General features: G+C 30.3%; 2 protein-coding genes across 3 annotated transcripts in view; both read right to left on the bottom strand.

Annotated features, from left to right (window-relative positions):
• LOC128390129 (band 7 protein AGAP004871-like) overlaps positions 1–12,488 on the bottom strand; it is a 31,360-nt gene extending 18,872 nt beyond the window's left edge. For both annotated transcript variants that reach the window (XM_053349804.1, XM_053349805.1), the window contains exons 1-2: positions 12,073–12,488; positions 11,434–11,673 (exon numbers count right to left, since the gene is read on the bottom strand). In XM_053349804.1, the coding sequence (XP_053205779.1) occupies positions 11,434–11,673; positions 12,073–12,079 (247 nt within the window). In that variant the 5' untranslated portion in view covers positions 12,080–12,488. The remainder of the gene's footprint in view (positions 1–11,433; positions 11,674–12,072) is intronic.
• Positions 12,489–12,634: 146 nt separating this feature from the next.
• Positions 12,635–14,361, bottom strand: LOC128390130 (uncharacterized). The gene is made up of 3 exons (XM_053349806.1): positions 13,736–14,361; positions 13,504–13,640; positions 12,635–13,352 (listed from the first exon to the last, which is right to left on the bottom strand). The coding sequence occupies exons 1-3, from the start codon at positions 14,214–14,216 to the stop codon at positions 12,975–12,977; spliced, it is 996 nt and encodes a 331-aa protein (XP_053205781.1). The 5' UTR covers positions 14,217–14,361; the 3' UTR covers positions 12,635–12,974.
• Positions 14,362–14,574: the final 213 nt, after the last annotated feature.

Genomic DNA, 14,574 nt, shown 5'->3' with positions numbered 1-14,574 from the left:
AAGATGGTTTTGTGTCATCTTTGCTGAAGGGGAAAAAATAAAGACCAAAAATTTATTCTAAACATTATATTGGATCTGAAATTAGGTCAGATATTATTACCATTAAACGAAATTCAAGAGAGTAAAAATATTATTCATATTCAGAATTCAATGTGAATACCTTTGCATACTTAGGAGGTTTCTGCATATGCAATCACATCGATAGATAAATGTGTATACATGGAGAGAAAGAGAAAGATGAACAAAATTAATGCATGTGAAGATGATAATGATGATTATGATGATGGAAATATCTTCTTCCTTTTATCTTGTATTCACATAATATTGCGTGATATTTACTATTCCTTTGGGTATGAATAATCAAGATTAGCTTTGAATATATGGATAAGGAAAAACTGAACAACAAGCAAGTAAACGTATTTGTTTACATGAAACAGAATATTCTTAATATTCTCAGTTGTTTCTCTCTCTCTCTCTCTCTTTATACCTTTTTTCCTCCCTGGATCAAATCATGAAAGTGTAACACTCAATCCAAAGGGGTAATAATCATGATAAAAAAATGAGATCCCATCAATTTACCACAACAATAAACGGTAAAGTTATTTTTTTATATTCATTTTGTTTTGTTTTTCTCGTTCCAAGTTCCGATTACTCCAAGTATTTTCAAGATTAAATTGTTTGCTTGAAAGGTTCACTGATGGATAGAAGTTGTGAAAACGAAGACAAGAAACTCAAATTGGATTGGAAATTGCAACTTGACTTAAACAATTTTTATCGAAATGTTTGATTCTCTTATATTCTCACTGGTTATCCATATAATACATACATATATAAATGTATAAGGTTTCGTGACGGAAACGGAAGTTAAAGCGGAAGTTATACAAGCTTCTAAGGAAGACTAATATATTAAATGAGAAGGAGGATGAAGATGTGGGTGGGAAATGAAGAAAAAGATGCAATAGGAGGACAAGGAGGATAATGAAGATGAAGAAAGAAGTTGAATTAGTGTAAGAAGTTATTCTGTAACCAATTTGACGTTTGACGTTAACATGGAACACAAAATGTCCACATTGTCGAATTCCCAATGAGAATTGATGAATAGACTTTTATATTCAAGAGAAAAAGGATGAATATCATCTCAATCATCTCACCATCATCAATATGATCATCATTGACAATTTGTTGATCAAGAGAGAGAGAGAGACAGAGAGAAAAGAGGATGAAGATGACTTGAAACTTTGTACGAGACTAAAAAAGTTAAAGGCCTTAAGGGAAGGACAAATTGATGACCATTTCTTTTTGTATGGTCAATGTATCGGGACAAATGTACTGGACATTCATTTGAAAATAGAAACAAGAGTCAAATATAAGATATTGATGATGAATAAAATTGCAAGGAGATAAAGATGATGATGGGTAACCCTGTCATTGACTCGAAGACATTGATTAAATGTTAATGATGATGCTAACACAACAATAATATAATTATAATAAATAAGCTTCATGAGTAATGAAACTGAATGTGAACTTCAAGTGACCAGAAAGATGATAATGGACAGAATATACTCTCAATATAAATCATATATATGATTATCTTTCTCTTTACTCTGTCTAAACATAGTAAATTCTGGACATAAGTGGACACACATATTCACATATATACACACACACACAAATATCATAACATAAATATAATATAATAACACTAATAACAATAATCATGAGATAATAAAAGTAGGAGAAAAAAACAAAGGCAACAAGATGAACAAGATCATTCATCTTATGTGTGATTTTCACACTCGATACTTGGAAAACACTTAACACTCACACTGGAAGATTTAACACCCTGAGATTGGGTGAGTGGGAAAATAATATCGGTAATGAGAAAAAGGATAAAGTTTTGAACAACTTGTAAGAGAGAAAAGTTTAGTTTTTTCTCTTAGGTTGAAGTTAGGAAATGGAAATGGAAATATATATTTATAAGAGAGAGAGAGAGAGAATGAGCTTCGATAATGTCCAATTCTTTGGCTTATTCAGTGTTCTCACAGTTGGAATATTTATTGATCTATTTCTTTGCATCAACTTTTCCAGATCTTTTTTTCCCCTGACAAAATTATCACAATTTCGGTTTACGAACTTTACCTTTTCTAACTTATTCCTTGATTCTACCAAATAGTATGTTGGTTAACTTTTACCAGATTTTCTCTCGATAATCTTGAAATTGTGTCTCGATTTTTTTTCTACTCGATTGAGTTTACCTGTCACTGATTTCGAATCTATTTACCTTATCATCCACTTTTTGCTTTTCTATCTCATCAACTTTTATTTCTTTCCAAGTTCTAATATCATTGTTACTTTCTTCATCTTCATCACCCTTTCTTTTACCTTCAAAAGTTTCAGGGGAAGAAGAAGATAAGTGTTGAGCACTTACCTGGATCACAAAATTATTGCCTTTGACTTTCTTTTTGAAAGAAGGTGAAAGTTTTTTTTTTACTACTTCTCACCCTTAACCATGATAATTATCATCATGATTACTGTGAATTGGTATAGATGAAACTTCAACTTATCAAAGTCAAAACTGTCAAATAACATTCAACTCAATGATAATCATCAACATCAAGATCATTTTATCCTCATAACTTTTATCATCATTCTCATTTAATCTTAATTGAGGAAACTGTGTTTTCACCAATTATCTCAATCCTGCACACAAATAGTAAGATTTACTCGGAATTAGCATCATTAAATCAGGAAGAAGGAGGAAGATGAGAAGAAGAAAAAAATTGTGGAAAAGGAAGATGAGATTCAACTGATTAATATAATTGAAAGCAACTCAGTATAACACAATAGGTAAGATGGCGAAGATGAAAAAAGATGATGAAAAGTAACCTCTTCTCCTTTTTACCTTTCAATATCTTTCATCATCTCTAATCACTATAAATGTAATCACCATGAGTATCATGATAATCTTCAAATTCATACTACTCATCAAACTTACTCATCACTATTGCCAAATTTAGTAAAATAATAGTTAATCTGATGTCTAAACTTTCATGGAATTGGAAAACTTTTCAAATGCTTGACTCAACTCTGGATAACAAGAAATATCACCAAGTGATTTTATTCAGAATTTTCTGATTATCAATCTTTTCTCTCTATCTGTTTCCCAGTGTGATAGTATTTGATTCATTTGAATTTCTTGTTCGTTTTAAAATGAGAAAACTTTAAGAACTTATAAAGAAGAGGAGTTATGAATTTCGTCAGAAAAAATCTTAAGGAATTAAAGCTCTGAATTAATTATCTCTCACTTTCACTAATGAGCTTCAATATATTTTACCTTTAATAGATATTAAATATAGAGCATTTCTTTTAGAATATAATTTTCCTTCTTTATCAACATTATATGATGATCACAGTTTTTGATTCTTCAAAAGAAAAAGATGACGGTAGAAATAGTTTTCTTCCACCAAGGAAACACCATGAAGAGAATCTTTTTCTTTTTCTTCCTCCCATTTTCACCTTCATCCTTTTTCCAAATTGAACAAACCAATTCAATTTCGAGTTAACAGAATTTCGGTTCAAAATGTTATCTGATTTTGTTGGAAAAATTCCCTGATAATAAGGAACTCAGATTAAAACGGTAAAAGTTTACACTTCAAAAATAGAGTTACATCAATTTGAAGAGAGAGAGAGAGAGAGAGAATAAAAAAGTTCCAAAGGTAACTCGAAGGACTAATGATAATATAATTTAAGGTAACGACTGATAGTATTTTCAACCGGATGCTCAGAGGTTACAGAATCTCCCACCCACTGAATGGAAACTTTTGAACAATAAGAATTGAAAGATGAACATTTTGATAAGAATGTTAATCAATGTCATAAAGAATCAGATTAATGATGATAATCAAGAAGATGAGGATGATGAATGTACATCCATGAATAGGAAAATTTTTTTAATAGAATAGACAAAAAGATGATGAAGATAAAAAAAGTTGATAATTTGGATGATTAAGAGAAAACTTTTTTCTCTCCTCATCTTTGTTATAATTTTCTCATCATCATCATTATAAAACATTATCATCTTATCCTTGGTTATCTAACATTAGCTTCAACAGTTCAATTTCGAGAAGAACAAAAAAGTTCGAAACTATCAGAGCCATTTTTGCGTTTTCTCTCTCATCATCTAATCAACTAATTAGATTCATTAAATCATGTTAGCTGGAAAATCGCTTAACCAGGCAAAAGTAATAATTCAAGATCGATAGAGATGGAAGAGAGAGAGAGAGAGAGAGAGAGAGAGAGAGAGAAACTTCGAAACTAGCAGAAAAAAGAGATTACTCTTGGAATTAAAATTCGCGGATCGAACTTTTTTTCTGTCTCTACGATATTTAGAACTTTTTTTGGTATCCATCATTAGCGATATAAACGATCGATATACAAACAAGTTATCAATTTGATTCTAATAAATTTAATCGTGTCAATATCTCTGAGAATGGGAGAAAAGTTTAACTGCTGATTTACAAGATGAAATTACCTCACAAATTAAGATGGATTAACAACATGTTTAACATTCACCAAGTTAATCAATTTAAATCCATTAGTTAATGATTAAGATGAAAAACACTCTTTTCGCTTGTCAATTAATCAAATGATTAGTGATTCATTCGTGTTCTGGTTGGTTTTTACTTTCCACTTTGAAAAATGAAACTTTTCACTTATCATTGTGACGATGATAACTAATCATGATTAAACTTCAAGTGACATTCAAGATAAAGACAATACTTAATAATAATGTTTACTTTTACTCGTCAATTCTGTTCAGATTCAAGGTCCTTTTGAAATTGGAAAACATGATAAGTGAGAGATAGAAACAAAATATATAATCTTGGAATTGTAATCGATAGTAAGGTGAAGTAAATAGTTTCCGCTTTATCTTCATTGGCTTCAAATGGTTATCTTTATTGTCTAATACATTAAGAATTCAAGTTCGATGAGTACAGAAAAAGATCATTGAGAACAAAATGAATGCCCATTCCAGTTAAATGAGGCAAAATCGAATAGATTTAACTTAAAGAAGAGAAAGAAAAATTTCGAAAAGTTTCGATTTCTTTTATTCTAACAATTGATAGAAGATAAAAATAAAAAAATTCTCATACCATGAGAAAATTACGCAAGAAATTTCATGTTATCATAATGATCGGTAATGAATGAGCAATCTCAAGAATCCGAATAAACAAAGACTTGGAAAAAAATCGAAAAATTCAAAAGTTCTAAGTGAGAAAAAAAAACGAATACAAATAAACAGTTATTTCTGTTTGGATATAAAAAAAATAGTTCGAGATACAGTTAACTGTTCAGATCTGAAGGGAGTTCCATGTTAAATGCTGGGTTAATGATGAGTTGTATTTGAATTCTCCCTTCGGTTTATCATTACACTTCAGATAATGTTCATCAATTGCTCAAGGGCTCCAAAAGTTCATGGGTTGTCACAATGAGCTACCATGAAGCAAGAGATGAGGAAAAAAACTCTGCCGAGATTTGGTAATAAAAAAATCGAGGAAAAAAGTTCTAAAATTGTGAAATAAAAAAGTTCCAAAAAAATATCGAATAAAAAAGTTGAGATTCTCAACGCATCAAGATTATATTAATAACTAACGAGTTAGTTTGTAAATATAACTTTCCTTAGATTTGCAAATTAACGCTCAGGGGAATATCTCGATTTATTCAGAACTTTATTCACAATTCATTTTCATCTCTCTCTCTCTGTTGAATAATGGTAAATAATACAATCAACAATTGTAACAAGATTTCAAATCAATTGTTTATCACATTTAATGATAGAATTGATAATCTGCTTGGAATAGTTCAAGAAAACGTAAACATTTCATTCAGAATTTATTATTATTATATTTTCATGGCGTGGAAAGTAAAAGAAATTATCCTTTGTGAAACTTTCTCAGAACTTTTTTTACCTCTCAATTTCAATTACTATTAATATTAGAAGAGAAAAGTCAAAAATCATTATCATGATGAGTTCAGTTGGATGAGGAATAAAAAAAAACGATTGTCACTCTGGTGAAAATTTTGATACATGATGAATGTTTAATCAAATTTTTCGTTGACAAATTGACATGAAAAGTATTGAATTAATAAAGAGATCAATTTTTTCATCGATTGTAACATGATGATAATAAGTTTCTCGATAGTATTTGTTTTCACATGATAAACCCACATGAAAGGGAAGGGGAAAAATTTCAACTTATGTTCAACATTTTTATTATTAGATGAATTATCGTAAATAACTCGGATTCAGGGTTCAATTACTTGTCAACCGATTGTTGAATTAATTTTGATTGTTCAACATTCATTGTTGCCATCATATTGTTACAAACATTACAATTCAGAATGATCAATTGATTGTTTAATCGATGTTAATGATAATAATAATTCATATCATGATCATGATTCAAATACGTAGAGACACAACTATTCATGGAGAAGAGGTTAAATACTTTCAGAACTTTTCGATTTTTTTATCTTATTCTGTACAAAAAGGCGTTCACTTCATCATATCGAATCTTATTCTTTCTCTCTCTCTCTCTCAATCATTATATCGAGTTCTAAGTTCTAATGGTTTTATTTTCTTCTTCTCGAACATCTCATTTTCTCATCTCATATCAATTCGCTTGTTATCCAATTAATATCAATTATTGTTCTTGTTTCATGATGAGGAAGAAAAAATTATTCACTCTAATTATTATTTATACAAATTCAATCAGACAAATTGTAACATCACAATTTAGTTGATCCATTTGATTAATATATAATAACAATAGAAATGAATTGAGATAATAATTTATGCCACTAATCAGATTAATCTTTAATCAATGGATTAGTTTTATCGATGGACATTCAATGTTAGGATTATTGATATTGTTTGGTAAAGGAAATATTGATCAATTATAATACATTAATCATGGATTCTCATGAAAATCACCACAGTAGAAATGAACTTCTTGATGCAAACAAAAAACTATCAAATACTAGGACTAAAATAATTCATGAATTGAAGTTATTACTTAAAATGATGAGGTTAGGATAAAGATGCTGAAGGTTTAACCTTAACTGGAACAAAAATAATCACATTCATGGGAGATTTGTATAACCATGAACATTTTTCCTCTACCAATTCTTCTGAAATTCAAAAGTAAATTCTGATTCCTAGTGTAAAAACTATTCATTGTTCAACTGATGAAATATTCATTCTGTTAAATTATTCAATCTGATCAACCAGTAATCTCAAAAGTTCAGGTAAGTGTCTACCATGTTCAGAACTATTCGTATCATGATTTTAAGTGTTTCTTTCACACTCTTGAAAGTTTTTAAGGTTCAAAGTTTTAAGCTCTAAGGGAAAATGAGCTCTAACAATTAACTAAATTTGACAGACAATTTAAACAGATCAATTATTAAACATAACCGATAGCACCTGAGGGGTTTAGGTGATGATACAAAGTAATGAGGTTATGTATTAAACATGATAACCAGAATATTGAGATTTTCAATGTTGTGGAAAATTTACAGAAAAAAAGTTCCAAAATGAAATGGTCTAATCGAGCTAAGTATTGGCCTCATGTCGATTGAAATTTGGCCATTAAATCGTATTACTAGTTGACTTATGATCACTTTAGTCGTTGCTTTAAAATTCAATTCTCAAATGATTAGTACGTGTTTGGAATTATAAAAATGGACAAGTTCTAATATTGATCTAATATGATTAACTGTTTACATAAAAAATACAATAAATAGGATTGTCGCAGATGATTGTTGGTAATTGAGTTGAAAAAGGAAGTAAAAGTTTCGCTACAATTAAATAGCCAAAAGTTATAGAGACGATAATCACTTGGTAAGGGATGAAATAAATAAAAATTAACTAAATAAATGCACTTGGAGTAAGTGATTTAATTTGATTTGAAGTTAACAAACAAACAGTTAACAAGCAATCAAAACTAATACAAGTACAAACAGATTTAGATTGAGAGATGAGCCAGGATAAAGGATGAGGATGAAGATGACAAAATAGCGAGAGAGAGAGAGAGAGAAAGAGATGAAGATAAAAGATTTATCCTTATCGAGTGAACTATTGAATCTGAGGGATTGAGGTAAAGGATAAAGAGACTGAATCAAGTTTTACATGATTACATGGCTTAAATGGCGATGTTAAAGTGCAATCGAAAAGAAAAGCTTAAGAACCTTTTGGAATATGTAATCTAAAGGGTATGAACATTTACCATGGTTAGAGAAAGAGATGATTATCTATCAGCTATATCATTATCTTCATCACCATCATATTCAATAGCAAGAAAATTGGGATTATCTCTCTTTTTTTTACAGAAAAGTTTTCAGTTCTTTGGATGAATTCTTGACTAACAAGACTGTGGATTCAACTTTTATCATGAAAATAACAGTGAAAAGATGGTGTCTTGACTCTACAGGGAATAAGATATTACCTTTTGTCATGGAGTTTAAATTAAAAATTGTAAACAAAAGGAATTCATTTGAATAAAATTTGAATGAATGAACAGAAATTTAATCCATCACAATGAAATGTTATATTAGAATGAAAAGTTAACAGTTACAATTGAATTTGAGTTCAAATAATTTGATAGATTAATATTATAAGTCTAAGGGTTAATTTTCAAATGATTAACTTGATGCATTATAATAGTTAAGGTCACTAGTAACACTCCCAGTCGGATTATCTTCATCATCTCTCCATCATCATCATGATAATAATGGACAAGTAAAAACCTTTAATGTATCAACATGAAAAATTCAAGAATCCAGTCATTAGTATTATTGTTATCATCATCGGAGAGTAACTTTAACCTCACCTGATAATAACAGTAATAATAATCATCTTTATCTTCATCATGGAAGATAACAAATAGACAACAACAACAAGGGAAAAAAACTCAGTTAAGTAAATTGTTATGAGAATAACAAAGTTACATATATATACTTTCATATATGATATTTGTTGGTTACTCTTTTTTTTTTGGTTTTCCTTGTACAGGTAAGTGAAAATCTGTCAGGTAACAGTTGAAAGTAATATTAAGGTCAGAATTATTTCTAGCGAGAATGTTGTTGATGGAAGAAGATAAAAGATGAAAAAGGGGAGAGAGAGAGAGAAAGAATATGAAGAGAAATCTATTTCCAAGAATTGTTATTCTTTCAAAATCCTCTGGAGAGAATGTAGCAAATACATTTCGCTTAGAAGACAAACAAGGAACATTCATTTCGTTATCATTTGGAGTTCTGTTTTTTTAGCTCATTCTCTTCAATTCTTATTATCTAATCTCCTTTTTTTACTCTGGTTTATCCCCATGTAATTTCAGGGGATCTCTCGAGTACTTTTCCTAATTCTACTTTTGATTCGTCGTTCAGATCAAAATTTTCTCAGACCAGTAATAGAACGATGGATAAACAAAACTGTTGAACTTTTGTTGCAACTGTTTCGATGAAAAATGATAAATTCTAGACTTAATCAGCATCGAGAAATAGATTCGTGGTCATATTATGACAGTTGAATCATAGGTGAGCAATTGGTGTAAGAATATGGAATTGTTTTATCGAATAACTATTTTAGAATCTTTTTTGTTTGCTTCAGGTTATGATCTGTTGTTGAAATTTTACTCGTTAATTGGAAACTACATTTTGTCTGATCTTGTTTGATTCTGATATTGGGAAACTAGTAGAGTTGATTGTTGTTCTGTTAATGGGAGTGGACAATGGACGAAAAATTGAGTGAGAGGAAGAGGAAACAAGATAAAGGTAAGAGGAGGAAAATGTAATGATGGTTTGCTGATGATCGGGAAAAAAAGTAGACAAAGTTATCATCGGATCGATATTGAAACACCAATATCTTTCTATTCATCTCAACAAATAACGTTTGGTTGCCAGAACTTAACATGATTCTCATCATTATCTATATTTTATGTCAATATGATGAAGATGAAAAAAAGGAGAAATTGATAAGGAGATATTATGTAATCCATACTAAAATTACAGTTAAGATGCAAATATTTATACTCAGAGAGTGAGAAATTCTCACTGAGAATACACAGAAATGATCGGAGGAAGAGAGAGAGAGAGGAAAAGAAAAAATGTCAATAGAAAAAGAATAAGTTCTTTTTTCATCATCTTCATTTTCTCATCTTTTGACAAATTCTGAGGTTCAGTGTGTGTTGACCTTTTTTCTGAATCAAACAGGATAATCACAAGATCACAAGTTCAATGTATAATAGACAAAGAGATAAACACTCATGAGATTATTCATCCCACAATTAAATTGATGCATTTCATGAGAGAAAAAATAAGAGAGAGAGAGAGAGAGAGAGAGAGAGATTAACTATTCGATAAAAAATTGTTCTAACTACAAATGATAACGAGTGTGTAAATATGTTTATTGGAGGAGTAAAAAGTTCTGTAATAACCTGAACTTTTCATGGGAGCCCATTAAAGCTGGACACTTAGAGCTGTAAACTTCAATCAGTTTGAAAGGTGGAAAGTTTCAAGTACTTGGATGTTTAGTCTCATGAAAAGTTCAATTGTAAAGTTAATGAAGATTTAACTGACAAAAGAAAACAAAGTTTCATTGACTCTGAATGAAGATAAATGGAAATTTGTTTTCTATCATGTTCACCATTCCATCATGATGCTCATATTGTGTCTATACCTTGCATTTATTTTAAAAAGTTTCCGATAACATTTTCCTCGGTTAACATTGACCTTTGTTGAATTTTCCAACTCCTTGTCAATGTTTACTCACTAGCTACTCTATCTTCATTATAATCAACCTTTTTATTCAACCAGAATTTTATTCAGATATAAATCAGTTATATGTATACCTCATGATGCTTGTTGATTCAGGGGGGGAGTAAGAGACGGTAAAAATAGCCTCAAATATGACGATAATATGAGTAAGTGAGATGCAAGAAGATGAAGAAAAATATTAGTATAAGGGAAATTTATATTCGTCCATTTAACTCAACATGAATTGATAGAAATAAAAAAGTTTCGAAAAAAAAATATTCTTTAAATTCTGGTGAGCATTCCAATCATCATCAATCTAAACATCTAACATGAAGGTGATGATGATGATGATTAAAGTGATGATAACAGACTAACATGCTTTGCATTTCAAGCAAACCAACATGGAGCATGAAGGATAAATATATCATCACTGAGGGAAAGTTGATTATTTCATGTTTCAAAATTTCAAGAGAAAATCAACAAAGTGAGTTGAGAATTTTTTTCGCATTGATAATTAACAGATCATGCAGAAAATTACTACAAAAAAAATTAAGCCATCGATTTGATTGCTAACAGTTATTGTTTCGTTCTAATTAGTTAATCAATTTTCAATTAGCTTACCATCAAAGCCGATGAATGATTTTTTTCTTGGTCCATATTTGCGGTGAAATGAATAAGTTTGACTTCCGTTTGGTGAGAGACGATGAATACTGTGATTTTCCGATGGATTCACTGGATGATTGGAATTCTGTATGGATGTTACATGGTGTTGATGAGATGTTGGTGGAGGTGGAGGAGGTGGTGGCGGATAGTTAACCACAGAGTCTTCGAAAGGTTCAATACTGTTTGTTAGATTTGCTGCTGTTCGATGAGAAAACAAATGAATTTTCAAATTGAGGAAAAAAAAAGTTCAATTGATTATTAGTACTCGAACTTTTTTTTCATCTCTTCTAATGAAATTTTCATCGAATTTAAAGAAAAAAAAAGTTCTTATCAAGGGAAACATTCACACTTATAAAGATATCTCATTAATCCCTTTCCAGTTAATCCTATTTGAGATTTTCAATTTTCCAACATCTTATATTAATCCAAGTGATACAAAGATACATTTCAACAGAAAGTGATTAAGTTAATTGTATTTTCTCATTGTGAAAGTCTCATCAATTTGATTGGTTTGAGTAGGTGAACATTGAATAAGCATGTAATTTATAAATTGTTGAGAAAATGAAATCTCAAACTTGCAAATTAACTTTTTCTTACCTGTCATTTTGTCGTTCAACTAATTGGCAATTTAATTAAAACAATTAACAGTTAATTTAGATGATAAAGGTCACAAATTAAAAGAAACATAATCCGGATTAGTTAAATTAGATGACGATTGAAATTAAAACACAATAATAGCAACAATTTAAACACAATGAAAAAATTTAAGATCAACAAGAATTTATTAAAGATGAACAATTTAATTGATTGTTAATTTGTTGGAACAATTTAATCGCTGATCAAGGTGAAAACAGTGTTAATGCCTTACCAGGCAAATGATTACAATTAACTTTCATCAGGAACAAGATGTAACTTTTAATTCAGTTACACGCATCCTCTTAAATATACAATTACAATCAACAATCAACAATTGTTGGCGGCATCTATTGGATTAAATTGTTCATTTAATCAGTTGAAATTCATGGTTGACCTTAACTGTTATTGAAACAATTAAGGTTATCTCAAGATTGAATTTGATAATTATTGGTTGATTAGCAGCGGTTAAGCTGATTAAATTGCCTTTCAAGTGATTAGAATGGACTTTGAATTGATTTAAATGTTTAATTAAATGGAAATAGTGTTTTTAATGATTGAAATTATTAATAATTTGGTATATACCATGTAGATTATAATTGTAATAAGTTGAATGACAAAGTTAAATACATTGTTATGGAGTCAAAAGGTTGATTATAAGTTGACGAATCAAATTAATACAGTTTATGTGATTGGTTGATCATTTTTTTTTTGCTTGTTTTTTACTTGTTTTTTGCTTGTTTTTTGCTTGTTTTTTTGCTTGTTTAAGACCTAATTGATTACAAATGGTATCAATTTAGGTATTGATTAAATTGATCAAGTCGAGATATAATTTTCTGCTGTTGCATGTAAAAAATTAAACAGACTTAATCAGTGTTAGACTGCTCTTGTTGTTGCTCTTGGGAGTATTTAAATTCACACATAGCATTGGTCAATAGAGCAGTTAATGATCTGACCAATCTGAATTCTTCGGGTGTTTCAATCTTGAGCTCTGAATATTTTTTCAGATCTTTCTTTAATTCATCAAGCTTTTTATCCTCTGGTAAGACATCACTTTCTGGAGCATCAAGAGCACCTTCGGGCATCTTTGGTTTCTCATTGACAACATTGTAATCACCTCTTCCATAGACAAGCTCAAGTTCAGAGCACCGTTTTGAGGCGACTGTCATCAAAGCTTTATTACGATTTTTGTTCCTACCATCGGGAAGAAGGAACATTTTCACCTCAGATGGAAATTGTTTTTGCTGTGAAAACAGAAAAAATGAAACGAAAATGTTATGAGAGAATAGAATATCAGATTAACATCATTTTCATGTTTTTCTCTCCAAAAACATCAAGGTTAGTGAAGAAAAAAAAGAAACTTCTATTGGTTGAAATGTAATATTTAAAACGTACAATATAATTGACTCGATGATTATAACCTGTGATATGTTCCATGGCTGTGGTAACCGTACGGAATGTTTTACACAGCGAGCACTCATAAACTCGAACACCGCCATCAGGGTCAATAAACTCGGTTACAAAGTCCAAGCCTACAAACAAAGAAAGTAGATCAACATAAGTAAAGATAGCATAATAATTTAGGTTAACCAGAAGAAAAGAAGTTGAAATCTTAAATTGACATTACCAACTATCGCTTGCTTTGTGACATCAAGTTGCGCCTTAAGGGTCGCCTTGTCATTCATAATCATCTCAACAAGGAGAGCATCTTGTCGAGGAATACAGTGGCCATTTTTGTATACAGGCTTCTCATTTGTAGGACAATACCTTTTAGGTGGAGGGGGAAACAGCCTCATAATTTCATCTGATGCTCCTTCACCGGTTGTATTTGAATTCAATCTTTCTAATGTAGAGTACAACTTTTTACCCTGTGGATCATCACGGATATTGGATAGTTCACTGTAAGCAGAAGATGAACGGTAATCATCACTTCTTCCAGACATACTGTCTCTCATTGAATCGTCTCTCATGGAAGAGGATCTCATCGAATCATTCATAGATTCTCTTTGTGGTTCTCTCTCATGATGATACTCAACAGGACCCGAATTGTAAGAAGATGATAAACCATAAGAATAGGGGAATGGACCTGCAACGGTTCTTCGAGCCATAATGTAGCGTAAACAAAATCAAATTGGGAAATACAAAAATTTGATAATAAATTTAATAACAATGGTACAATTAATCACTAAATAAAATGTCAATAACAATCAAGGAAAAGCCAAATTCTGTAGAAAACAAAATCTCAGCTTAGCTTCAATTCTTAAGCTTCAGTGAGAGCAACAAGTCTGCGCATGCGCAGAAATGGCGAACAGGCGGTAACTTGAAATTCTAATTTACAAACAAAAAGAATCGAATGTATAATTGTGAGCAATTTAATATTCTTATTCTAATCACAATTAACAATCTACAATATAATTCTAATATATCCCTTATAAAAATTTGATTAATCTCCTCAGCAATTAAATT

The sequence above is a fragment of the Panonychus citri genome, unplaced genomic scaffold (genome assembly GCF_014898815.1).
Source record: "Panonychus citri isolate SS breed McGregor unplaced genomic scaffold, ASM1489881v1 Contig00115, whole genome shotgun sequence".
NCBI lineage: Eukaryota > Metazoa > Arthropoda > Arachnida > Trombidiformes > Tetranychidae > Panonychus > Panonychus citri.
This window is presented reverse-complemented; position numbering and strand designations above follow the sequence as displayed.

Bases quoted from the DNA above. Each gene is read 5' to 3' on its own strand.
- LOC128390130 (XM_053349806.1), bottom strand. From the start codon at position 14,216: ATGGCTCGAAGAACCGTTGCAGGTCCATTCCCCTATTCTTATGGTTTA. The intron at 13,641-13,735 runs GTAATGTCAATT...CTTTGTTTGTAG, and splicing joins CACAAAGCAAGCGATAGTTG to GCTTGGACTTTGTAACCGAG. The intron at 13,353-13,503 runs GTACGTTTTAAA...CTGTTTTCACAG, and splicing joins ATCATCGAGTCAATTATATT to CAAAAACAATTTCCATCTGA.